Raw genomic sequence first — 26,046 nt, 5'->3', positions numbered from 1 at the left:
GGACACAACTATGTACACAACTGTACAGTATGTTTGTGTCTACCTCCGTGTGTGTACAGTATTTGCTCGCTGTGCAGGACTAGGAGGGTACAGATTTAGCAACGGAGCTGGAGAGGGGATGAGAGCATTAAGCCTGCTCAGCAGGCTGCGAATAGCAGGCCCCAGGACAAGAACAGGACTGGACTGGACCGGCCAAACATAGAGGGGGGAGAGAGAGACGATCAACAACCGCAGTGCTAATACATTTGACAGTGCCATCGAGACCATGACTCTACCGTCAAATTTAGACTGCGGAGAGAGAATCAGTGGGCGCGCAGAAGCTGTTTCTGGTTCTGCTTCTTGTTCTCATTTTTTCCCCCCCGTTCGTTCTCTCTCTACTCCCCCCTTCATCCAGATGTCTACTCAGCTAGCCTCCAGATGTCCTCTCCCTCCCCTCCCATAGTGGAGAGGTGCTTTCTACGCACACACACACACCGCCCATCGTGGCTGTGTTTTTCTCCCTCTCCGGGGAGGATTAGTGCTCTTCATCAGTGCCTGCCGCCGCCCTCTTCGGCCTCCTGCCACCTCATTGGCTGCTGCTCTCAGGACCACCGCTGACTGGAGATCACTGTGACGACGACCAGGAAGGGGGGGGGGGGGGGGGGGTTCTGTTATTGCCGTGGCGGTGGGGAGGCGACCACTCACCAAATCACCGACCAGCTGGGACCCCCAAAAAAATGTGAGGGGGAAAAAAAGGATTGGGAAGGAAATAGAGAAAAATACAATAACAAGGGATTAACTGTCGGCTTCAACGGAGCAATCAGGGAGTTCGTTAAACGGCACCAAAAAACACACCCAGATTCTCTCTCTCTCTCTGTCTCTCTCTGTGTGTGCTAAGTTGCTGGTCGGAGTGGACAGCTGTTCAAAAACAAGGGAAGAAGGATGGAGGGAAAAACGAGTGAAATAAAAAAACAGCCCTGGGGTAAAAGACTCATTCTGCATCCTCTTGTTTTCCAACGCCACCATCATATACTGAGGGAGAGGTGCATCGCTGAACGAGTGCAGCGTGCATCAGCACTGAGGCAGGATGAAGGAAGGAGCGGCGTGTGAGAGAAGGAGACGGTGACAGCCTGTGATGGAGGAGGAGTGCAAGGGAGAGGGAGCGAGAGAGCAAGACTGGAAGGTCATTACCACTAGGCGAGACAGAAATAAACAGGGATCCGTCACCCTTTGACACCTACTCTCTTAAAGGCTACTTTCAACACAAATCAACTAAAGAGCTGAATCCTGCTGCATTCGCATATAGGAAACCCCTCCACAGAACCTGACTCAACCTGAAGAGGACACTCCTACCTTGTTCCTATCCTTCTAAATGTACCTAACCAAAGAACTTGGTCACTCGTTATGACTATCTGACCACAACATCCCCTTTTGACTGCGACCCAAACCAGGAATTGGCCTCTGTCTACAGAAAGGAAGAAGGTACTATCTTTGACCATCCGCTGCTAAGAGGAATAGCCTCATCTGTTGTTCACGAGAACACACACTGGATTGGTGAATGTGTCTCAAACGAAGGCGGACTAGGTGTACAGCTAACTAAAGAGACATCCCTATTCTCTAGTATCCCTACACTGCTACTGTACTACAAACAGGAGTATCTGTATCGGTTGATGTAAACACATACTGGAGGGGTAGGCTGAGGCAATCGGAGAGCTGACAGACAGACTGACCGTCAGACAGGCGGCCTTTGACCTCAACATGGGAGAGACGGCCGAGTACCAGCGACTGTCCAGCGATGACGAGGAGGTAGTTCCCTTCACACCCACACCTATCATATAATGACGGTCACTTGTTTTCTAACAGCACTGCGGTCTGGCTATTTATCGGTAGAATATGTAGCCTGCATTATGACATGCCAGGAAGTATATGTCTGTGTGTTTTTCAGGTCCTGTTCTTGTGGGTGTACCTGAAAGGAGTCAGTGTATTATTTATTAGTCATTATTTTGATTGTGGGTGAGGTATTTCAAGTCTACTGATTCAACAAATGACTGTCTTTTCATATCTCCCCAAGTCTAGTGCCTTGTATTGTAGTCTGAATTTAAAGCACACCACCAGGCTAATGTGCCCTCTGTGTGTGTATACTCAATTTATGCTGTATGTGTTCCAGGTACCCATCTGGTAGAATAATCATAGCCATCCTTTTTCTCCCATTGGTTGAACAAATGCAGTGTTTACGGCTAAGCTAGCTATATTGTTTGTGTCTCTATCTGTAATGGTCTGTGTGTCTGCTCAACCCTTCTGTTCATGGCCCAGTCACACACTCACGCATACAGACACACACACACTCACCCAGCCTACGTTATTGAATGCAGAACCATGAGGTCATTGATGAAGTGCTGCTGAATGAGCTTCGTGACAGGACTCACCCACACCCTGCTCTGTCCTCCATCCATCCTTCTCTCTCATGTTCTTTCCCTCCTTTCTCATTAGTGTGATATGCAGTCATTAGAGGGCTGTGTGTGTCTCTGCATTGACAGAGTAGCCTGTTCTGTTAGCTCGGGGGAGGAGGGCTACGGTTGCCAAAGAGGAACTAGCTATGCCAGGGAGTGCCTTCTGAGGAGAAAAGTGTCTTTTGACTTTGTTACATTAGGTTTTTCCATAACCAGTACATTACCCAGCGTGTGTGTTTTTGTCTTTTTCCCTCAATTGGTTTCTCTTTTTTTTGCCGGGTTTGTAAAGTACATATTGACCTTTACAAAGAAGTCAGGTGTGCGTTGTCTCTGACCAGAATGTCGGTGCTCGGGTTGGTTGGCTGTAGGCTCAATTATTCGGCTGGCTTTAAGGTGGAGCTCGTGTCAAACGCACGTTAGTTTGATATTTTGTCATGTAAAAACTGGCGCACTGGCGTTTTCCAGCCCTAAAGCCAGGTTTGGCAATTTACCTGTCTTCTATTAGCTCGCTTGCCCTGAGATGGGCGTGGTGGAAATGTTTGAGGTGTGTCCTTAAAAACATGATCCAAAGTGCTAATTTCAGGCAGCGCTGATAGGGATATTTAAGACCGACCAAAGCTGGTTTTAGCGGTAACGCAGTTGGTTATGGCATGAATTTTGACAGCGGATACGAATCCTATCCAGCCGTGAATCACAGTGCCCATATGTGACCCACCATCTGTATTCGGTCCTACGTAGCAACATTTATTTTTTTATTTTTTTTACATTGGATAAAAGTAGAGACTCAGAGCTACAAAATGGTATATAATACACTACAGTTGAGGAACAATGGGAAAGTAATTCTGCTTTGAAAGTTGATAAACTTGTAAAGCTACAAAATGGTATATAATACACTACAGTTGAGGAAGAATGGGAAAGTAATTCTGCTTTGAAAGTTGATAAACTTCTAAACTCACTTTTGAGAAAATGGTCTTTGAATATTTTTAATACTACTACTGGAGAGCCCTTCCTTTTCTACACCCATTCAACATCGTTCACATCCTCTTAAGCCTTTGCCCCACCAATCTCTTTAAGGGTTGATCCGAGCATTCTGTACTAAGAGCAGTCAAGCACCCAAGCTAACTTGCTAGCTACTTCCAGACATCTAAGTGAGAGAGAACAGCTCACCTAACATTACTCACCCTAGCAGAGCTGGTTAGGCTGTTATGTTATCCAGAGCGTTGGTGACTGCAACTGTGCTGTCAAATTGTCCTTTTGGTCAATTCTGAGCGTTTCAGGTTCAGAGCGCACCCTGGACGCTCTGGCCGATGAGTAGGGTTGATCTGATCGTTCTGACCTCACAACAGCAGTCAAGCACCCAAGTTAACTGGCTAACATTGGCTAGTTTGCTAGCTACTTCGAGACACATAATGAGAGAACACTCCACTCTGACCATTTTACTCATCCTAGCAGAGCTGGTTAGGATGTTTTCATGTTATCCAGAGCATTGGTGACTGTAACTGTGCTGCTGGCAACAATTTAATTACGTTTTTTTGCCGATGTTTACTGACACCGGCCATATTCAACTGGTGTTGAGCATTCATAAATTCACGAGCTATTCTGTGCTCTGGCACACTCAGACGAGAGTAGATGGCCAGACTGAATATACAAATGCACCTGAAATGGTTACTTGCATTGTGGAGTCTTTTGTTAAGACATGTAGCTAGCTAGGTAAACAATGAACCATAATCCCAACTAATGATGAATCTGCAGGTTGGTTAGCTTGCTAACATTAGGCTATAGCCAGCCAAGCAAAATACTCTGAGATACGAATAATAATATTATACACGTAACGTTAGCTAGCGAGCTAGCTTGGTAGGTAAACAATGATCCGTAATCCCAACTCATGACATTACTACCCTGCCTGAATCTTCAGGTAGCTAACCGTCTAGGTTCAATGTTAGCTAGCTAACATTAGGCTAAAGCTAGCCAAGCAAATGGCTCTGAAATACGAATAAGATCATACACATAATGTTAGCTAGCTAGCTAACAGTACACTTTAACTTGAAATGAAACCACTTTCTGTCAAAATTAGAAACGTGTAATATCTAAAAATGTAGCTAGCTAGACTATCTTACCCATATACATCATTCATGGATGGACGCGTCTCCTGTCGGATGCCATGGTTGCTCTTAGTTTGAAGATGTAATCCGGAGACAGGTGTTTTCTCCATCTCTATTTAATTAGCTAACATACTCGAAATCCACTTATTTCAGAACTTGGTCCTCCAGAAAGTGGAGAGCAACACCTAATGCAGTTTTACTACACGATACCTTTAAAAGAAAAGCTGTGTTAGACAGGATTACCTACATATATAGACAGAAGCGTGCTATTTGGCAGACCAATCCAAACTCATCTCTTGGCATGTCCAGCCCACACATTATCTCAGCCAATCATGACTAGTGGGAAAGTTCATGTATTTTCCCGTGGCTAGCCAACTAGGCTCGTAATTGAACAATTGTAATTGTATTTACAGATGGCATACACGTTTGTTATTAAGGCACATGAAAGTTCACATGTTCCAGAAGGCATTTCTGCGAACAGATGTATCTTGATAACATTTTTGGAAACATTCAAATGCCTCTCCTTTGAAGTAGTGACGTGCGACATACACCTAGCTTCTTGAAACGGGTCACATAATGGCATGGAACAAGAGTAGCCTAATGTGCTTTGAGTGCCTTTTATACATTCGTATTTAGAAACATAAACAGTTTAGTCATAAGCAGTAGTCAAGACTGTCAATAAAGGGTTTGGCTCCTGAGACCGCTTGGAAATAAATATGAATCACCAAAGCTTTATTAAAATGTCAAATTTGAGAGTAGTAAAACAGTGAGCTGACATTCCCTTTCGATCTATGCATTGTAGGCAGGTCCTGTTTTCGACGTGGGTAAAACCCCCTCTATGATGTAGAACCAAAGCCAGCCTACTATATCAAAGGCTGCTTCAACAGCAATTTGTTTTTGTATCTTGCCGATTTTATGATATTACATTTTACATGATTGCTTGTTTTTTCATTTTAACTATATATTGCAACCAAATTTATTAAAATGATTTACCTTCCTGGTTTGATGGTGACAATGTCCGCGGCATGCTTGAACTTCTGGAGATGTGTGGATGCAATCTGATCTGTAAGATAGTTGGGGTCCCGTGTGGCTCAGTTGGTAGAGCATGGCGCTTGCAACGCCAGGGTTGTGGGTTCGATTCCCACGGGGGACCAGTACAAAAAAAAAAGAATGAATGTATGTACTTGTAAGTCGCTCTGGATAAGAGCGTCTGCTAAATGACGTAAATGTAAATAGTTCCGATTTATGTTCATAAAACAGGCCTATTTAGGAGCAGTATAATGCTGAGTGGACATTCTCCCTTTCTTTATATTGGATCTTTGTCTAGCTACTGTGAAAAGTTTGTATGTGCGTAAAACCCTCCATAATCTGTGTTTTAATATTATGTGCCCATGAAATGATGGTGCCTGTAAGTGTGACATAGCATATTTAAAACAACTTGTTTCATTTAAAACGTTTTCATGCCGTCCTGCCTAGTTTGATCAGGGTCGTCATATCCAGTAGGGATACACAACAGAAAACGTTTTAAAACATTCTGCATTGCAAAGGAAAATGAGCATAATGACCTGTTTCAGTCCATTTTCTTTCGTCAGTTATAATAAATGGGGACCTTCCGAAATCTCATTATTGGAGAGATACGATGTCAATTCGTGCCAATGTGATCTGCATTGTCAGATGAAATTGCAACTATACATATTAGGATGGGTTAGCATTCAATTTGCGGTCTTGGCCAGTATAGTGTTGCTGAAAAGGAAGTGACTGCATTGAATAGACTACATCAACTAGGCACTCATTGTTTGATCAATTGTGTAATGACTTTTTAATTTCAAGCCTACCTTACTGGTAGTCTATATTTTGAAAGTTCATGGGACCCACTAATAATACATTATATTATTGTATTTAACTGATGTTTTATGCAAATTGAAAGGCTATTGGCCTATTTCACCCCTGCTGCTTGCTCAGTGGTGATATTTTTTTTAAATCCAACTTTAAGGTGATTTACACGGAACAAAAATGTAAATTCAACATGCAACAATTTTAAACGATTTGACTGAGTTACAGTTCATATAAGGAATTCACTCAATTGAAATAAATGCATAAGGTCCTAATCTATGGTTCTCACATGACTGGGGATACAGATATGCATCTATTGGTCACAGATACCTTAAAAAAAAAAAGTAGGGGAGTGGCTCAGATAACCAGTCGGTATCTGTTGATTGTGGCTTGATGTCCCACTCCTCTTCATTGGCTATGCGAAGTTGCTGGATATTGGCGGGAACTTGAACACGCTGTTGTACATGTAGATCCGAAGCATCCCTAGCGTGCTCAATGGTGAGTTTGCAGGCCATGGAAGAACTGGAAAAATGTCCGCTTCCAGGAATTGTGTACAGATCCTTGCGACATGGGGCCGTGCATTATCATGCTGAAACATGAGGTGATGGCGGTGGATGAATAGCACAACAATGGGCCTTAGGATCTCGTCACGGTATCTCTGTGAATTCAAATTGCCATCGATAAAATTAAGTTGTGTTCTTTGTCCGTAGCTTATGCCTGCCCATTCCATAACCCCTCCGCCACCATGGGGCACTCTGTTCACAATGTTGACGTCAGCTTTAACGACGCCATACACACGGTCTGCCATCTGCCCAGGTAGAGTTGAAACTGTGATTCATCTGTGAAGAGCACTCTTCTCCAACCTGCCAGTGGCTATCGAAGGTGAGCATTTGGCCACTGCAGTCAGGTCAAGATCCTGGTGAGGATGACGAGCATGCAGATGAGCTTCCCTGAGATGGGACAGTTTGTGCAGAAATTCTTCAATTTTGCAAACCCACAGTTGCTTTAGCTGCCCGGGTGGCTGGTCTCAGACGATCCAGCAATTGAAGAAGCCAGATGTGGAGGTTCTGGACTGGCGTGGTTACACATGGTCTGCGGTTATGAGGCCGGTTGGACGTACTGCCAAATTCTCTTAAACGACGTTGGCGGCGGCTTATGGTAGAGAAATGAACATTCAATTATCTGGCAACAGCTTTGGTGGACATTCCTGAAGTCAGCATGCCAATTGCACACTCCCTCAACTTGAGACATCTGTGGTGTTGTGTGACAAAACTGCACATTTTACAGTGGCAATTTTATTGTCCCCAGCACAAATTACACCTTTGTAATGATCATGCTGTACTATATGTGCTATATTATGTTTTTTCACATCTGCATAAAGCCTTTTTTTCTCTCTTTTTTTTTTCCTTCTCATAATTCACCCACAGACATTACAGGCATAGAAAGACTGGGATACAGATGATATTAAAGGGCCATTCTTTTTATTGTATTAATGATTTATAGGATTGATGGGGTAGATCCTCGTGAAGGACCTCTGAGCACAGAAGATGATCTGGAGTGTTGTTGCCTTGAAGAGTGGTGTGATGGGTCAGATCTCCAGTGAAGAGAATCAGCGCATTACAACTTTATCACTTAGAGATTTTAAAAGAACTAGAAAAGGACATTCCTGAATAAACTTTGGACTCAGCTGGCTAAACGTTTTCCCATGGTACTAGTTGAAGTTTGTGGCAGTTATAGCTTGTTTTCAAAAAAGAGCAGCTTGCTGGTATACATACTTTGCGTCCTCCTCCAACGCGGCGGTCAGCGGCATATTTTAGGACATTCCAGAGGGCCTGCAACACATTTCCTGGCTTTTCATGGCACTTACTGTAAGCATAAAAATAAATTTACGATTGGGATAATGTGGGCATGCAGGACACGACAGAATAGTAAAATTTATCTTTAACAGTCAGAATCTACTAAACATTTCTCATTGTCTATGTCATGGAGCACACACACGAGTGGTAGCAAAGGCATGTTATTCTTCTGTCACTTCATGTTGAAGTGGGACATTAATTTATTGGTCATCAATCTGAAACATTTTAAGAAAGGGTATCAAAATTAGACAGTAGTAAACGCTAAAGTGTTGCTTAATCCTAATACATCTAATATTCAAAAAACTTTTTATAAACATACCGCTCCGTATTCCTGAGGACATTGTCCCAAACAAAGGTTCCCCCAATTGAGGACAGTCTTAGAAAAGAAAGTGTGTGTAATGAGACAATAAAACATGATCTTTTTCAAAAGTGATCCGTCATACCATCAATTATTGATGGTAATAAATGCGATTTAAAAAATTGGGTTTTGTAAATCCTGGTGGATTTTATTTCAATATCCAACTACAAGACAGGCCTACGTGTTATTTGTTAAATTCTTAAAACAAATGTAGTTAGTCCCAATAGATGAACATCAAAATTGCATTCAGTGGAACAGAAGACAATGTGCTGGACAATAAACAGTGCAATTAGCTAACAGACTAAATATTCCCATTAGAAGCCAGCAAGCTAACAGATATCATTCATTAGACAACCATCATTTCATTGTACTGAAGTTTCACTGCATTTTAACGGCAGCTATTTTTTCCCGGGGTATCCTGTTTTTAAACAATTTGTTATGGAAGTGAATGTGCACTTTGCTATTGAGTGGACTGCAACTATGAAAAACATTAGCCATAGCCTGTAGTAAAATCAAAAGCGTTCATAGCATTGGAAATTCTCTCAATTAGGGAGCATCTCTGATTGCTATAAGACCACAGAGACTGTCACAAATTAGCTTATAATGACCTAGCAAATTCAATGACTTGGAGGTGAAATCCAGTGTCTTCAGAAATTATTCATACCCATCGACTTATTCCATATTTTGTTGTTAGTGACTGAATTCAAAAATGGATTAAATAGATTTTTCGCCATACTCCATAATGACGGTGAAAACGTGTGCAAATCTGATTTACCTAAGTATTCACACCCCTGAGTCAATAATTTGTAGAAGAACCTTTGGTGCTTCGCACCTGTATTGTACAATTCAGTGCATTCGGAAAGTATTCAGACCCCTTTACCTTTTTCCACATTTTGTTATGTTACAGCCTTCTTCTGAAATGAATTAAATCGTTTTTCCCCCTCATCAATCTACACAAAATACCCCATTATGACAAAGCAAAAACAGTTTTTTTATTGTAGCAAATTTATTACAAAATATAAAACTGATATTACATTTACATAAGGATTCAGATCCCTTACTCAGTACTTTGTTGAAGCACCTTTGTAAGCTATTACAGCCTCGGGTCTTCTTGAGTACAGTGGTTCGTCCTTTAAAAGTTGCAGCGTAGCTTGACTGGTGCCGCAGAATTCTATGGCACGTTATTTAAGTGCTAGTTAGTGCTAGTTTGACCACCAGAGGGCATCTTTGAGAAGCATTTGATAGCCTTCAATAGTGGATTAATTAATTTGATTAATATTAAAGTTACGTTGTTTTAGTTTGAACGTGCAGACTGGCACTAAGAACAGAACAGCGGGAATGTTTCCCTAGTCAGCGCCATTATTAGTGCAATGCCCCTTAAAGTATTGCCAGTGTGGCGGGGTGGGGGTCCACCCCCCTCCCTTCTGTTTTTTTTCCCCCTTAAAAAAACTCCATAGTCTTTGCCATTGACAGGCATACCCATAGCATGATGCAGCCACCACCATACTTGAACATTTGAAGAGTGGTACTCTATGATGTGTTGTGTTGGATTTGTATTCAGGACATGAAGTTAATTTCTTTGCCACATTCTTTGCAGTTTTACTTTAGTGCATTATTGCAAACAGGATGCATGTGTTGGAATATTTATGTTCTGTAAATTCACTCTGTCAATTAAGTTAGTATTGTGGAGTAACTACAATGTTGTTGACCCATCCTCAGTTCTCTTATGACAGCAATTAAACTCCATAACTGTTTTAAAATCACCATTGGCCTCATGTTGAAATTGTTTTCCATCCTCTCCAGCAACTGAGTTAGGAAGGACGCCTGTATCTTTGTAGTGACAGGGTGTATTGATACACCATGCTCAAAGGGATATTTAATGTCTGCTTTTTTTTTTACCCATCTACCAATGGGTGTCCTTCTTTGCGAGTCATTGAAAACTTCCCTGGTCTTTGTGGTTGAACCTGTGCTTTGAAATTTACTGCTTGAATGAGGGACCTTACAATTATCTGTATGTATGGGGTAAAGAGATGAGGTCATTATTAAAAAAGAATGCCATAACGAAGGGAATACTTATTGACTCAAGACATTTCAACTTTTACATTTAGTAATTTGTAAAAATGTCTAAAAACATAATTCCACTTTGACATTATGGGCTATTGTGTGAATGCCAGTGACGCACAATCTCAATTTTATCCATTTTAAATTCAGGCTGTACCACAACAAAATGTGGAAAAAGACCAGGGCTGTGAATACTTTCTTTAGGCACTGTATGCCATGAGACCCTAACCCGCTTTGGTGGTCTCAGTCAGCTGTTTGCTGAATCATGCAAACCCTGCAGAAAAGGAATATTACTCAAATTTTAACAATTTATAATGGTGCTAGTGTCTTACTGTATATGCAATGGGTGCATGTCCCACAAACACTATGCACATGTTTATATAGATTGGTGTCTATTGATTGAGTACCATTTTGAAAACTGGTCAGTAGTTCAATCAGATTTCAACCAAAAAACAGATATCAACCAAAATAAGACAAGTCAAAAAGACGTCATGAAGAAGACGTTGTGATCTGGTTATAAGACTTCCAGGCCAGATTTCAACCAGAAATATCATGTATGCCCACTTGGTGTAATGTACCCATCCTCTGGCTGTGGTTCAATGTGGAGTAGTACTGAACCAGGACTTCCATAGCAGTTTGACATATAACAGTCACATTTCCTTCACTCAGTCATTGCTAGGGAAAGCATTGTAGCTAGAACAATTAAAACCCTGAACGGATATTTCTCAAACTTATTAGGTTCCATAAACAGATTGACTACATGGCTACACATCCATAGCATACAGATCATTTTATCCTCCGCTACACAATCTGCAAGAAAAGTTAGATAACTACTGCTATGTTATCTGCATTGGTAAATATCTTCAATCTCTATTGTTACGTTACTACAATAAAGATCGATGACAAGTGATTGACTTGAATTTTTTATGAACAGCAAGGCAAGCGTTCAAATTTGTACATTCAATTTGCGGTAAATGGTTTAGCTAGCAAAGCTAGATTCTTTACATACACTAGGTTTCACAAGATGACATCCTGGTTTGCTCAGGAGTCCCTAAAACATTAAACAACACAAATTACGTTTCAAAAGTCAAACGCCCATATAGCAAGCTATATGTTGTTACGTTCCCCAGTTTCTGTGTTGTAGTTTGTATTTGAGTGTGTGTTTCAGGAGATGTCTTCCTGAAATGATCCCCAAGCAGCTGATTGGTCGGCCCCAATTGATGGAGGGCTGACCCCGCCCCCTCGTCAAGACGCAGCTGTTTCTAATTACCCATTCCGTCTGAAGCTATATAAAAGCCACTGTTCTGTTGTTCAGAAGAGAGAGATCATAGGCACTCTTAGATCATTGCAGGCTGAGATCATTGCAGGCTGAGATCATTGCAGGCTGAGATCATTGCAGGCTGAGATCATTGCAGGCTGAGATCATTGCAGGCTGAGATCATTGCAGGCTGAGATCATTGCAGGCTGAGATCATTGCAGGCTGAGATCATTGCAGGCTGAGATCATTGCAGGCTGTTCAGGTATGTTCAGTGTGAGATTGTTGCTCAGATAGAGCTTATTTGATGTCCTTTGTTTCTTAGTTTGAGTAATTGTTCGATATTCTGTTTCATTTGTTCCCAGGGGGGAAGGGGAAGGCACCTAGGGAGTGCTTAGGCAAGAGGCCCGCGGGCATACATTTACCCGTAGTATATTCACTGTCTAGGCACACTAGGTAAGACCTGGGCGGACCACCCCCTGTATTTTGGTTAGGGCACCAGGTGGTGCTAAGATAGGTAAGTTAAGTGGGTAGGCAGGTTAGATAGGAGAGGGGGAGCTTTGATATTTACTTTCTTTGCTCTGGTTCCGTCCAGCCCCTTTTCCCCATATTACCGTGTAAGGAAATAAATCCTAGTAAGCGGTCAATTCTGCCTTTTGTTGTCCTTTCTCGCACCTACAGTTCATACCTCTTTTGCTTCACGGGGAGTTGAGTTGCAGCAGGGTGTTGCGTTCCCTCTTCTCAGAGGCGTGCGTAACATATGTATAGCTAGTTGGGTAATGGTATCTAGTCAGCTAGCTTGTTAACACAGATTTGGTTGGAAAGGCTGAAACAGAGGCTTGAGCATTGCTTGGATGTTGGGTTGTGCGGACACATTTGTGAGTAGGGCACTTACAAGCGAGGGCACATTTGGGCAGGTTCTTGGGTACTTGTAGAACCCATATGTGCCTGCTTGAATGTACAGTTAACTGACAAAATAAAAGAAACACCAACATAAAGTGGCTTAATAGGGTGTTGGGCCACCACGAGCCAACAGCTTCAATGCACCGTGGCATAGATTCGACAAATGTCTGGAACTCTATTGGAGGGATGCAACACCGTTCTTCCTCAAGAAATGCTATTATTTTGAGTGTTTTCCACCATCAACAATACACAGTCTCAGGCACTGTTCCAGAATCTCTGTTTAAGTGTTCAAATGGTTTGAGATGTGATAACTGCCATAGCATATGGTTTATATCGTTTTCATACTCCTCAAACTCCTCCCCAAAAAGTCTATAAAAGATAACATTCCGTGCCCTGTGGATAGGGACATTGTCATCCATTGTCATCCTCCCCATTGCCTTTGTAGCCAAAATAATGGCCTGCCCAGCATGTGTATACATGACCCTAAGCATGACGGAATGTTAATTGCTTAATTAACTTAGGAATCACACCTGCTTTCAATATACTTTGTATCCCTCAATTACTCAAATGTTTCCATTATTTTGACAGTTACTTGCATTTTAAACATGGTAGAATGACTGTACACCCCATGTGAGCCTGATGTTTGGTGCCACCCTGTGGCTGACTGCTAGAGCTACAGGTGGGCTGGCCCGGCATAGACTGGCATAATTATTCCCTTGAACCTCAAACGTTGTGCATGTGTACTCATAACTGTATTATTTGCGAACACTTAAAAAAAAGAGGAAGCAGTGTGTTCAGGGTTTGTGTATTCTTGTAAGAATTGACAGTATGCAGTACTGTATGTATATATCTTTAGGTCTGTTTTTTTTTAATCCTCTGCCCGAACTGGTCCAAACAGCTATTTTTCTTTCCCACATGTCAGTCTTGCAACCCCTCAGTATCTGTCAAGCTTTATTTCTGGAAAGTTAATCCCAGCATGGGTCTGTTTTCAAAGATTTAGGCCTACATTAATCATATAACCATTCATCTCAATGGCCAGCAGGAGTGCTCCTGTATCATTAGGAGCAGACACTCACTCAGTTTGGCTGGTACTATCGCTGTCAATTGAGTGTGCTTATGACCTCTGAGTCAGCATATATAATGGAGTATCGTTTAGGCCTGAACAGACAGACTGATACATGGACAGGCCTATTACTGCAAAAGCCTCCTGGCGTTCTCTCGGAGTCGCGCTCTCCAATTCAGTTGCTGTATCGGCATGAAATACAATTTGTAGATATTGCCAAAGCAGTATAGTGGTAGAGCATGTCAGTAAATACAGTACAATGCAAAGAGGATAATGAAGTACAGTTAATTTCAGTAGTGATGATACGTATAATCATGCATACAGGTACAACACTACTGCTGTTGTATTGTGTAATCTTTGGTCAATGCATTTTTATTAGGGATGCGCCGATATGACATTTTTGTCCGATACCAAAATCCAATATTTTTCTTGCCAAAAAAAACAATACCGATAATCGATATTTAAAAATGTAGCAGCCTTAAGCATTCTAGTAAAGTTAAATAGTTAACACACACATGGACGCGGCGGTCTAAGGCACTGCATCTTAGTGCAAGAGGTCCCTGGGCCGAATCCAGGCTATATTACATCCGGCCGTGATTGGGGGTCCCATAGGCGGCGCACAAGCATCACCCGGGTTTGGCTGTCATTGTAAATAAGAATTTGTTCTGAACTGACTTGCCTAGTTAAATAAAGGTTACACACACCACACTGACCAAAAAGTTATTTTGTTGGCATTTGTGTCCCCATTACTAGTAAAATGTAATCGAAACCTATTTCTTTCACTTACTTGCTGTGCTGTTTCATTGTTCAGTCTCAACCAGGATTTCATCATACATGTCAAGCAGTGAAGTTTCAGCTCTGTCTGTCCGTGGCCTCTCTTCCTCAGTGCGCACTGTCACTGTGTCCATTTCCATCTTGTCCAGCTGTGTATGTAACATTTCATGTAAACCCTGTTTCCTGTCTACATCGAAGTAGCGGTCCTTGTACCTAGCATCGAGCATGGTGGCGACACAGTAAAGAGGGTCAGAGAGAATGCCACTGAATCTGTAACGAGTGCGCTGAGAGTCGGGAAGAACGTTCAGGGAGTGATGTTTAATGAAACGCGTAACACAAACAACGCACCAACATGAAAACAGAGTCAATAACACCTGAGGAAAGAACCAAGGGGAGTGACAGATATAGGGAAGATAATCAAGGAGGTGATGGAGTCCAGGTGAGTGTCATGAGGCGCAGGTGTGTGAGACGATGGTGACAGGTGTGCGGGATAACCAGCAGCCTGATAACCTAGAGGCAGGAGATTGAGTATACGTGACAGTACCCCTTCCTTGATGCCCAATTCCAGTCGCAGGACACCGTCAAAGGGGACAAACCCGGGGTTCAGGAGCCGACCGGTCACCCCTGCTGATGTCACGCCAGCTGGGGCACGGGAACCTGACGAAGGGTCAACACTGCAAACATTGACTCTTTGCATCAACTTCATGTAATTGTCAATAAAAGCCTTTGACACTTATGAAATGCTTGTAATTATACTTCAGCATTCTATAGTAACATCTGACAAAATATCTAAAGACACTGAAACAGCAAACTTTGGAAATGAATATTTGTGCCATTCTCAAAACTTTTGCCCACGTCTGTATATAGACTTTCTTTTTTTTCTATTGTGTTATTGACTGTACACTTGTTTATTCCATGTGTAACTCTGTTGTTTGTGCACACTGCTTTGCTTTATCTTGGCCAGTTCGCAGTTGTAAATTAGAACTTGTTCTCAACTAGCGTAACTGGTAAAATAAAGGTGAAATAAAATGTAAAAACAAATCTATAGCCCATTCTTAATGTATGCATACATTTTATGTATGGGTTGCCCTGGGAATCAAATCCACAATCCTGCCGTTGCAAATGCCATGCTCTACCAACTGAGATATACAGGACCACCGATAGCTAAAAGGTACCCTACTTGTGTGTGAACAGACTGGGCTGTTCTAAGGTATGTGTCTGAGTAGATTGCTCATCTGTTTTACCCTTTTCAATCATAATGAATGAGTCTCTATGAGACACTGTGAATTTTCTCATCTGTTTTAATGAAATGCAACATACACTGCTCAAAAAAATAAAGGGAACACTAAAATAACACATCCTAGATCTGAATGAATGAAATATTCTTATTCAATACTTTTTTCTTTACATAGTTGAATGTGCTGACAACAAAATCACACAAAAATGATCAATGGAAATCAAATTTATCAACCCATGGAGGTCTGGATTTGGAGTCACACTCAAAATTAAAGTGGAAAACCACACTACAGGCTGATCCAACTTTGATGTAATGTCCTTAAAATAAGTCAAAATGAGGCTCAGTAGTGTGTGTGGCCTCCACGTGCCTGTATGACCTCCCTACAACGCCTGGGCATGCTCCTGATGAGGTGGTGAATGGTCTCCTGAGGGATCTCCTCCCAGACCTGGACTAAAGCATCCGCCAACTCCTGGACAGTCTGTGGTGCAACGTGGCATTGGTGGATGGAGCGAGACATGATGTCCCAGATGTGCTCAATTGGATTCAGGTCTGGGGAACGGGCGGGCCAGTCCATAGCATTAATGCCTTCCTCTTGCAGGACTGCTGACACACTCCAGCCACATGAGGTCTAGCATTGTCGTGCATTAGGAGGAACCCAGGGCCAACCGCACCAGCATATGGTCTCACAAGGGGTCTGAGGATCTCATCTCGGTACCTAATGGCAGTCAGGCTACCTCTGGCGAGCACATGGAGGGCTGTGCGGCCCCCCAAAGAAATGCCACTCCACACAAACCGGTCATGCTGGAGGATGTTGCAGGCAGCAGAACGTTCTCCACGGCGTCTCCAGACTCTGTCACGTCTGTCACATGTGCTCATGTGCTCAGTGTGAACCTGCTTTCATCTGTGAAGAGCACAGGGCGTCAGTGGCGAATTTGCCAATCTTGGTGTTCTCTGGCAAATGCCAAACGTTTTGCACGGTGTTGGGCTGTAAGCACAACCCCCACCTGTGGACGTCGGGCCCTCATACCACCCTCATGGAGTCTGTTTCTGACCGTTTGAGCAGACACATGCACATTTGTGGCCTGCTGGGGGTCATTTTGCAGGGCTCTGGCAGTGCTCCTCCTTGCACAAAGGCGGAGGTAGCGGTCCTGCTGCTGGGTTGTTGCCCTCCTACGGCCTCCTCCACGTCTCCTGATGTACTGGCCTGTCTCCTGGTAGCGCCTCCATGCTCTGGACACTACACTGACAGACACAGCAAACCTTCTTGCCACAGCTCGCATTGATGTGCCATCCTGGATGAGCTGCACTACCTGAGCCACTTGTGTGGGTTGTAGACTCCGTCTCATGCTACCACTAGAGTGAAAGCACCGCCAGCATTCAAAAGTGACCAAAACATCAGCCAGGAAGCATAGGAACTGAGAAGTGGTCTGTGGTCACCACCTGCAGAACCACTCCTTTATTGGGGGTGTCTTGCTAATTGCCTATAATTTCCACCTGTTGTCTATTCCATTTGCACAACAGCATGTGAAATTTATTGTCAATCAGTGTTGCTTCCTAAGTGGACAGTTTGATTTCACAGAAGTGTGATTGACTTGGAGTTACATTGTGTTGTTTAAGTGTTCCCTTTATTTTTTTGAGCATATAAGACCTGCTTTTGGCCAAAGCAGAAATTCACAAACTTTTGTTTATTTGTGTATTGTACGGATCGGTGTCCCTAAACCGGTCCGGTTGTTGCTAACGTGCGCTAATGTGATTAGAATGACGTTGTAAGTAACAGCCAGCATTCCAGGACATAGATATGTCTTATATGGACAGAAAGCTTACATTCTTGTTAATCTAACTGCAGTGTCTAATTTACAGTAGCTATTACATAGAAAAAATATCATGCTATTGTTTGAGGAGAGTGCACAACAACAAAACACTTTTCACGGCAAGTGGTTTGATACATTCACCTCTGAAGGTAAATAATGAACTTACATTCAATAATCTTGCTCTCATTTTGTCTTCGAGTGTTCCAGAGATAAAATGGAGCATAGATTTGTTTGATAAAATCCATTTTTATATTCAAATGTAGGAACTGGGTTCTACAGTTTGAACCCCTGCTGTCTGAAACTTTGCACACACTGCTTCCATCTGGTGGTCAAAATCTAAATTACACCTAAACTCCTATCTGATAGTATGGCCTTTGTCTTGCACTTCAAAGATGAAGAAAAATATATATATATCGAAAACACATGTTTCTTTGTTTGAATTATCTTTTACCAGATCTAATGTGTTATTCTCCTACATTAATTTCACAGTTCCACAAACGGCAAAGTGTTTCCTTTAAAATGGTATCAAGAATATGCATTTCCTTGCTTCAGGTCCTGAGCTACAGGCCGTTAGATTTGGGTAAAAGGATTCCGATCATTCAACAACGCTTTTATTTATATGACAGCAGTTCATTTTATCGTGGTTGACCATTGAGAAATGCTGAGCCGCACTGCATTCTGAGGTAGACGTGACCACTGACCAATAAGACCTGCTCACTTGGTGGAAAGGTCTCTTTAAATCGTCTCTGTCTCTAACCACGCTGTACTGTGGGGAGTTTATTTGCAGACTGTATCCCTGGGCAGTGGGCGTTGGGGAAGGAGAGCTCCCTTTGTCATATCCTGTGGTGATGGTCAGGAGCCAGATACATGACTTCACCTCACTCTTACCAGCTGTGAGCACACAAAGAATTTCATCAATTTTAATGAACACAACAGGGTCACCATTGTCACCTTTAGTGGGAGTAGCCATTTGGAATGAAAACAACTCAAAATATAGGAGTGCTTGGGGACCAACCAACGTTGCTTTGAAAACTACAGAGGAGCCATTGTGGAACCACCAATTAACTTTTTTGGCTCCCCAGCTGTTCGTTTTTTTTTTCAGAGAGGATGAAGAAAGGTGTAGACTGAGTATGTTAACCTGGACCCAACAAACAGTCATCCCCTCAACGTTAAAAAAGCGTTTTCAAAAACCGTACGGAAACATTCTCCTCGTGTTTGCCGAACTGTATCGCCAAGCAGTACTGGCTGGATCCTCCTCGGACATTCCTCCTTTAATTAGAGGCAGACTGTTTGACAACGGGATCCCAGTTTGTTGTAGTTCACGTCTCTCTCTCCCCGCCTTCCTTTCCCTCCCACCCTCTCTACTGTCTGGTAGCCTTCCCGTTCTTTTCCTCTCATAAAGAAAGAGCTGCCTAATTAATAACTTTGGCTGTTATGACTGTGTGCTCAGAGTGAAGCCTTCTGCTGAAGCCTGAAAGAAGTGTGAGACTGAAAAAGAGGGAGAGAAAAGGAAAGCAAGGATAGACAAAGTTTAACAGTTCTGACTCATGGGCAGTGACGGACCAAAAGAAAATAGCCTGCCATTGAGTGGGAGAAAAACAGCTGGTATGGGTTAGTTTATAGTCTGCAGAGAACATTTTTGGAGGGTTAGCAGGCAGGAAATAAAGACCGCACCAAATAAAGAAGAAAATGCTGTCGGCCTGTTAGTCCCACGGGAATGGAGAGACTGTAGGGAGGAGTGAATGACAGAAGAAAAGGGTGACAGGGAGAGAGAGAGAAAAAAAAAGCTGGAGAGGATGGGAAAAGCGAGAAATGGTGGGGGGAGCTGGGGGAGAGAGGCAAGAGAAGGGCTGACTGGGTCAGAGGGAGAGGGAAGGAGAGTCAGTGAGTTGGAGCGAGAGAGGGGAGGAGTGTGTGTGGTGGTGGGGAGGGGGCCTGTTAAGATCCTAACATAAGTAGGGGGTGCACAGGAAACGAGCTCTCCGTCCTGCAGTTAAATCTGACCTCTTGGCTCCGGATCAAATGCTCCTCTAGCCGAATACCATGGAGCCTCTGTCCTCGACACGGGGCACTTCCCTGGCCGTCTGAGAGCGGGAGAGAGGGAGAGAACATGGGGTAGGGGTACACTGTAAACCCCAATGTTATGTCATTACTCAAAACTTTTGAGGAAACCCATTGCACAATATTTCTGAGTACAGTTACTTAGTGATTTTGTAGGCATTACTCAAGCCGATAGTCACTGTGACCAATGTTCCCTCAACTTTTCAGTCACTGAGCGTGCTGAGTGCTAACTTGAACGTTGTGAAAATTCTATGCAACTTTCATTGCGCATTTACTGTGAACACTTTAATTTAGTTTTAACAGTGGCTATTTGATCGTAATGTAGGTCTACCACAGTGGCCTACCATCAAAAACAATGGAGAAAATGCATCCCATAGCATTTTTACATGGAAATAGCTTCTCCATTGTTCAGCCTACAGTAGCAGCCAATGTGTGGTCTTCAATGTAGGCCTGCATTCCATAAGATTTGTAAAAAAATATATATATATATCCAGGGCTTGACATTAACCTGTTTATCCACTTGTCCTTCAAACAATGAGGTGACTGAAAATGTTTGATTCAAGAAACCACTTTACAAAATAAAATCCATGATTATTCCCACACCATTATTACAGAGAATCAGACAAATTATGCTACTCGTCCTATTGGCTACTTAGCTTATTCAAGCCTGTCTCAAAATTCAGCACTGCCCCTTAACTGGGCTAATAACCCACTAACTAGCAAACATATGAACAAATGTCCACACATCGCTACATGTAGCTCTCGCTTTGATCTCAAAACAAGCGCATCTAATAACTACCGCTCATGCGGTAAAAACAGCGCAAAGTGAATTACATAGATCCATCTATTGCAATGGTCTATTTGAATAAAGGCCTACTGCAGCTCTGGTTTGGTTATGGGCGGACCCGTCTGTGTAGAGTACAGGCCTGAGTCGTGCCTATCTATGCAATAGAATTGTACTCCGATGGGTTCTGCCTTCATAGTCTTGCATAGTTAGTTTTGCATACTCAGTCTTGGATAGTTTGTTTTGTTTTGATATGTTGCATTGAAAGTGGCAAATATAGCATTTTTTTTAATGTATATTTTATATAACCTTTTTAACTAGGCAAGTCAGTTAAGAACAATTTCTTATTCGACCACAATTCTCACAGTGAAGGGAAACATTGATAGTATTAACTAATGGTGAAAACTCTAGAAAGCTGAGTGAAGTTCAATCTCGTGCTTCTCTGCACGGGCTGATATTTCTTCTGTGCGTCAGTCCCGGGGGAGCTGTGCGCCCGCGAATGCGCGCAGTTTAGAGGGAACATTGACTTTGACCCAGTAGGTGCTCCAGACGCACCCTCTAAACCACACCTCCAATATAATTTCCCAGTGTGCCTTGCCTTTTCGAGTGAATTGTAGAGTTACCACCTATGATTGTATTTGTTAGTGACTGAGAAAGTCAGAAAAAGTCAGATTTTGATGTGTTTTCAATTTAGGCTGTAAGGCAACAAAAGGTGGACATTTTCAAAGGGGGTGGTGACGTTCTATACCCAATGTACATGCATAACATGTTTTTAGGATGTTCTTGGGATGACGTGTCATGGTCCCCTGGAGGTTTTGTTTAGTTCCCGGTTTGTCCCAGGGACGTCCCAAAGGACGTTTTTAGGACATAAGATCAGCATACCCCAAATCCAGATGTTGTGAGTTTAAATCCCAGGTGGGGTAATCTTGAAAGGTCAGTTAGTGGTCATGGTTGTGTACTAATAATATACGTGTGAGGCATCGATGAATTTACAATGCCTTCGCCATATAATTCCTTATGGAATATTCAACTCCCCCTCATCTTTATATCAGAGTTGTGCCTGTTGTTCACATGCGTATCTATCCTCTGATTGTGGGAGGGGGGTGTTGACGTGAGTCTGGTTTCACCTCCACTCTGTAAGGCAATGCGGTCTTACAGAAAGGCCTTTTGAATATTTTTGTGATCATTAGAATTGTGCTAATGGCTGCGATGTGTGTCTTCAAATTGAGGAGTGTTATTATTATTTTTTTAATTGGCGACACGATGTTTGCTAAGTAAGAATGGAAGTGAAATAGTACCCCCCCCTCCCCCCTTCACCCCCCATTAGATGCAGATGCAAAGTATTCCTCAAATGTGTGACAGTTAATAGGCATGCCATTAAAGAAAGAGTGATTTTAGTTATTACAATTTTGGTTCAAGTTATTACATTATTGATTTTTTTTACCACTTTATAATGTAACAATCAGCGCATAATGTAATATAATTATTACATTATGCACAAAAACTTTATTGCGTTGTGTTTAGCATATTTATAACTTTATTACATTATATATATGCAAAAGTTATTACATTATTAGCAGTTATTACATATGGCAGTTATTACATTATCAGTTGCGACAGGGTTTAGTGTGTAGATGGTGAGGGAAAGGGAGATAAAAGGGAGGGCAGGGGAGGTATCGAGACAGGGGTTAGAGGAAAAGGGAGATTGAAAGGGAAAGAGAGCGAGGGAAGGAGAGAATAGCAGGGAGAGCGGGAATACCAGGAATTACCAAACTGTCAGCACCAGCCATCCAGCAAGAGAAAGAGTAGAGAGTGAGGAGAGAGCCAGAGCGACACAGAAGGAACAGCTCATCCTTCCACTGCACACACACACACACACACTAACGTGCATACATACGCACAAACACATGAATGTGCACCACAAACAAATAAATACACAAACTCACTCACTTAAATAACTTACCACACATACACACACTGTGAGTCAAACGCTCCGCTGCTCCCCACTTTCCTTTTCTCTCTTCTGCAGCTGGCTGCTCTGAGTGAACTGAGACCAGGTCGCTACTATTTTTAGCCCCACGATGGAGGGGATGGATAAACGAATGGGTGGAGAAGAGGGGGAGGAATAGGAGAGAGGGAGAGGTGGAGGGGGACCCGTTTTAGAAGTTCTGCTATAGAGACCTTGCTGCTTTGCATGGAAGACTGTCAGAGTAGTCTTACAAACTCGACGTAAGCTGACATACCTTGGCTACTGAACACTGGACAGTGTTGAGATAGATCTCAGCCAACCTCGGAATGCTGCCAGACAAACTAACAGTCCCTCAAAGCGCTTTCCTCTGGATGTATCCCTCTGCTTCGACCATTGCTTAGGTTTATTTAGATCTTTTTCCTGTGTTGTGTCGAGGAACTAAAGGAGCTTATGTGGATTGGCCCCGCGATGGAATGTAGCCTGGCTACAAAAGCTCACAAAGTTGATCTTTTCCTTTCCCGGGATTCGGATCGGTGGACGCACAGTGTTCCCCCTCCGGTGGTAGACCTGGGACTCCCGCTGCTCTGATACTGTCAGGTCACAGGAGAAGGCGCCTCTGAGGATTTAAAAACAGACGTTCATACACGGAATTCGGGATGCGGCGTTTCGACAAGCTCAAAAAGTCGTTCCCTTTCCTGGCACACTTCCATGTGTACGGAGTAAGTCTACTTGTTTCCTCTCGTTGGCAAGTTGTTTTGATATTGGTGATATGGTAATGAAATGAATGGGTATAATTGTGGCTGGTCTGGTAATAGAATTGTGAGTGTATCCAAGGCATTTCTACCAAGGTGGAGGAAGTTGGGTGAAGATAAGGTTCATCAAATGAAAGATGTTTGGGTCGCCTATGCTTGTATGGGTCTATCCTATGTCAAAGTGTACGCACCTGACACAAACACACACGTTCAGTTTCATGTCTCAACTTTGATATATACAGTGGTAGGCTGAACCTGTCCACATCCAATGTGTTTTTGATATGTAAGATCAATTAACATTACTAAGCCTGGTTTCAGTGGCAAACATGTTTTAGTTAGAAGCCAGACAATTCTTGGTTTCCTCCTGGAATTACTAGAGCTGTGTTTGAAAACCCATACTAACATACTGTATACTACAAACTTAATTAGTATATACTATATACTATTAGTTCATTTTAGTATATTGTAAACAAACGGTATCCTTTCAGTTGTGCGTACTATGGCTTTGCCTGTCTACAGGAAGTTGATGCTGTTGCTATGCAACCTCTTGCTAGCTTGAAGCATAACAAATTACTAACTAGACTTTGGGTGTGTTTGTCAATTCAATATGGAGTGTCATAGTGCGCTCTGGGCATTCGTAAATTCAGGGCGTTGTCAGATTGTCCGTTCAAAAATTCGGAGTGTTTTGCTCTCGGAGCGTTCAGAGCGGACACTGGACGCTCTGGCCGAGGAGTAGGAGGGTTGATCCGAGCGTTCTGACCGGCAGTCAAGCACCCAAGCTAACTGGCTAACTTGCTAGCTACTTTAATAACCTGTTATGGCTGCAAGCTGAATATTGAAAAAACTGGAAAATGTGTGCACATTTTCAAACGGCCTCCTAAGAAACTTTTTATTTTCCAATATGCATATATTTACTACTGTTGGATAGATAACAGTCTGTAGTTTCTAAAAAGGTTTGAATTGTTTCTCTAAGTCGAACAGAAATATTTTTACAGCCATTTTCCCAGCCGAATTGAGTTTTCCAAAATGCGATGTGTCTCTTTAAGACCTTCTCTATAAAAGGCCCTTTGACTTAGGACCATAGGGACACGTCACAGGCGTTCGTCAGACTGTAATGCGGAAGTGAGAATTGAAAGGAGTCGAATATCTCGTCCATGGACTGAATAACACACCTTCTTGTGAGACCTGCGCAGTTAAAAAAAAATTCCGGGCGCGAAGGATAATTTGTTCTCGGCTTCTGGAACAAGGTAGATAACGTTGAATATGATGCCTGACTACGATATTATTTGATACATGTCACAAAATCATCCTAAAGTATGTTTTTTCAATATACTTTAATTATATTATTGCAATTTATTCTGGACTTTAGATGTGAAACTACGGAAGAATTTTTTGAAGAAACGCTTTCTAGCGCCGCAATGCTATCGTGCCTGCTAACCAAAGAGGGAAATAATTCGTTCTGGAACCCAACTAAAGACTCTACTGGACATTGGACCCCGTTACAACATTCTGATGGAATATCAAGAAAGATAAGACCCAATTTGGGATGCTTTTTCATATATATGTCGAACTGTTGTATGCTAACTCTGCTAACTGTGCTAGGCTAGCGCTTGACTAGAATCAATGCTGCCTTATGCTAGCTTATGTTGTTAGCTAATATAACGATATATTGTGTTTTCGCTGTAAAACACTTCAAAAATCGGAAATGTTGGCTTTATTCACACGATATCTGTCTTTCATTAGTTATCCACCATATGTTTTTCTGAAATGTTTTATGAGGTGTAATTAGTAGCCGACGTTGGTGTATGTATTTTCTCTGGCTACTCCCGGCTGGATTCAGACTCTAGCTATGTATTAGCATTTTTGGGTAGCATCAATGTAAAACTGATTTATAGCTAAAATATGCACTTTTTATGAACAAAACATAGATTTATTGTGTAACATGTTATATGACTGTCATCTGAGGTAGTTTTTTCTGGGCTCTTTAGGTTGGTTTTAGTTTATTTCGGTTGGCTTGTGCATGCTACTTCAATCATAATTCATACTTCATAATCATAATTCATACGTGTCTGTCCACTTTTGTATTTGGTGGTGAGCTAACATAAATATATGTGGTGTTTTCTCTGTAAAACATTTAAAAAATCGGACATGTTGGCTGGATTGACAAGATGTTTATCTTTCAAATGCTGTATTGGACTTGTTAATGTGTAAAAGTTAAATATTTTTAAAAAATAGATTTTGAATTTCGCGCCCTGCAGGGGTGTCATTTTCGGCCGATTTCGGGCTTGCAGCCCAAATTAAGACACAAATGAGAGAACACCTCACTCTGACTATTTTACTCACCCTAACAGAGCTGGTTAAACTGTTCATGTTATCCAGAGGGTTGGTGACTAACTGTGCTGTTGGCAATAATTTAATTGAAAAAAAAAATGCAAATGTTTACTGACACCGGCTACATTCAATGGGTGTTGAGCGTTCGTAAATTCATCAGTTATTCTGCGCTCTGCCTCTGGCAGTCAGACGAGAGGGCTCTGAAATCGGAGTAGATAGCCAGAGCGAATTTACGAGCGGACACGAATGACTATACCACTTAGCTAAGCTATGAATGACGTGAATAATCTAGTCAATAAACGTTGGGTAGTTAGTTAGCATGAAGTAAATATACTGGCAAGTTCAATGTACTAGTAGCCAACTAATAACGTTACTGTAAGTAGGTGGCTAACATACCCGGTACATACAGCTGCTGTAATGATATGCTATGAGGTTCGTAAGGATAGCGTAGCTAACAAATTGTCAGC

General features: G+C 42.3%; 1 protein-coding gene and 1 non-coding gene across 4 annotated transcripts in view; both read left to right on the top strand.

The window, feature by feature from the left end:
* The first annotated feature begins 651 nt into the window (after positions 1 to 651).
* The window catches only part of LOC129814441 (activated CDC42 kinase 1-like), a 77,160-nt gene continuing 51,765 nt past the window's right edge, over positions 652 to 26,046 (top strand). For 2 of the 3 annotated variants that reach the window (XM_055867555.1, XM_055867554.1), the window contains exon 1: positions 652 to 1,785. In XM_055867555.1, the coding sequence (XP_055723530.1) occupies positions 1,738 to 1,785 (48 nt within the window). In that variant the 5' untranslated portion in view covers positions 652 to 1,737. Of the gene's footprint in view, positions 1,786 to 22,679; positions 23,216 to 26,046 lie in introns of those variants that run through there. The other variant, XM_055867556.1, reaches the window with a different exon arrangement.
* On the top strand, positions 5,610 to 5,685 carry trnaa-ugc (transfer RNA alanine (anticodon UGC)). The gene has a single exon. It is a non-coding gene; the product is annotated as a tRNA-Ala (tRNA).

The sequence above is a fragment of the Salvelinus fontinalis genome, chromosome 17 (assembly GCF_029448725.1).
Source record: "Salvelinus fontinalis isolate EN_2023a chromosome 17, ASM2944872v1, whole genome shotgun sequence".
Lineage (NCBI taxonomy): Eukaryota > Metazoa > Chordata > Actinopteri > Salmoniformes > Salmonidae > Salvelinus > Salvelinus fontinalis.
This window is presented reverse-complemented; position numbering and strand designations above follow the sequence as displayed.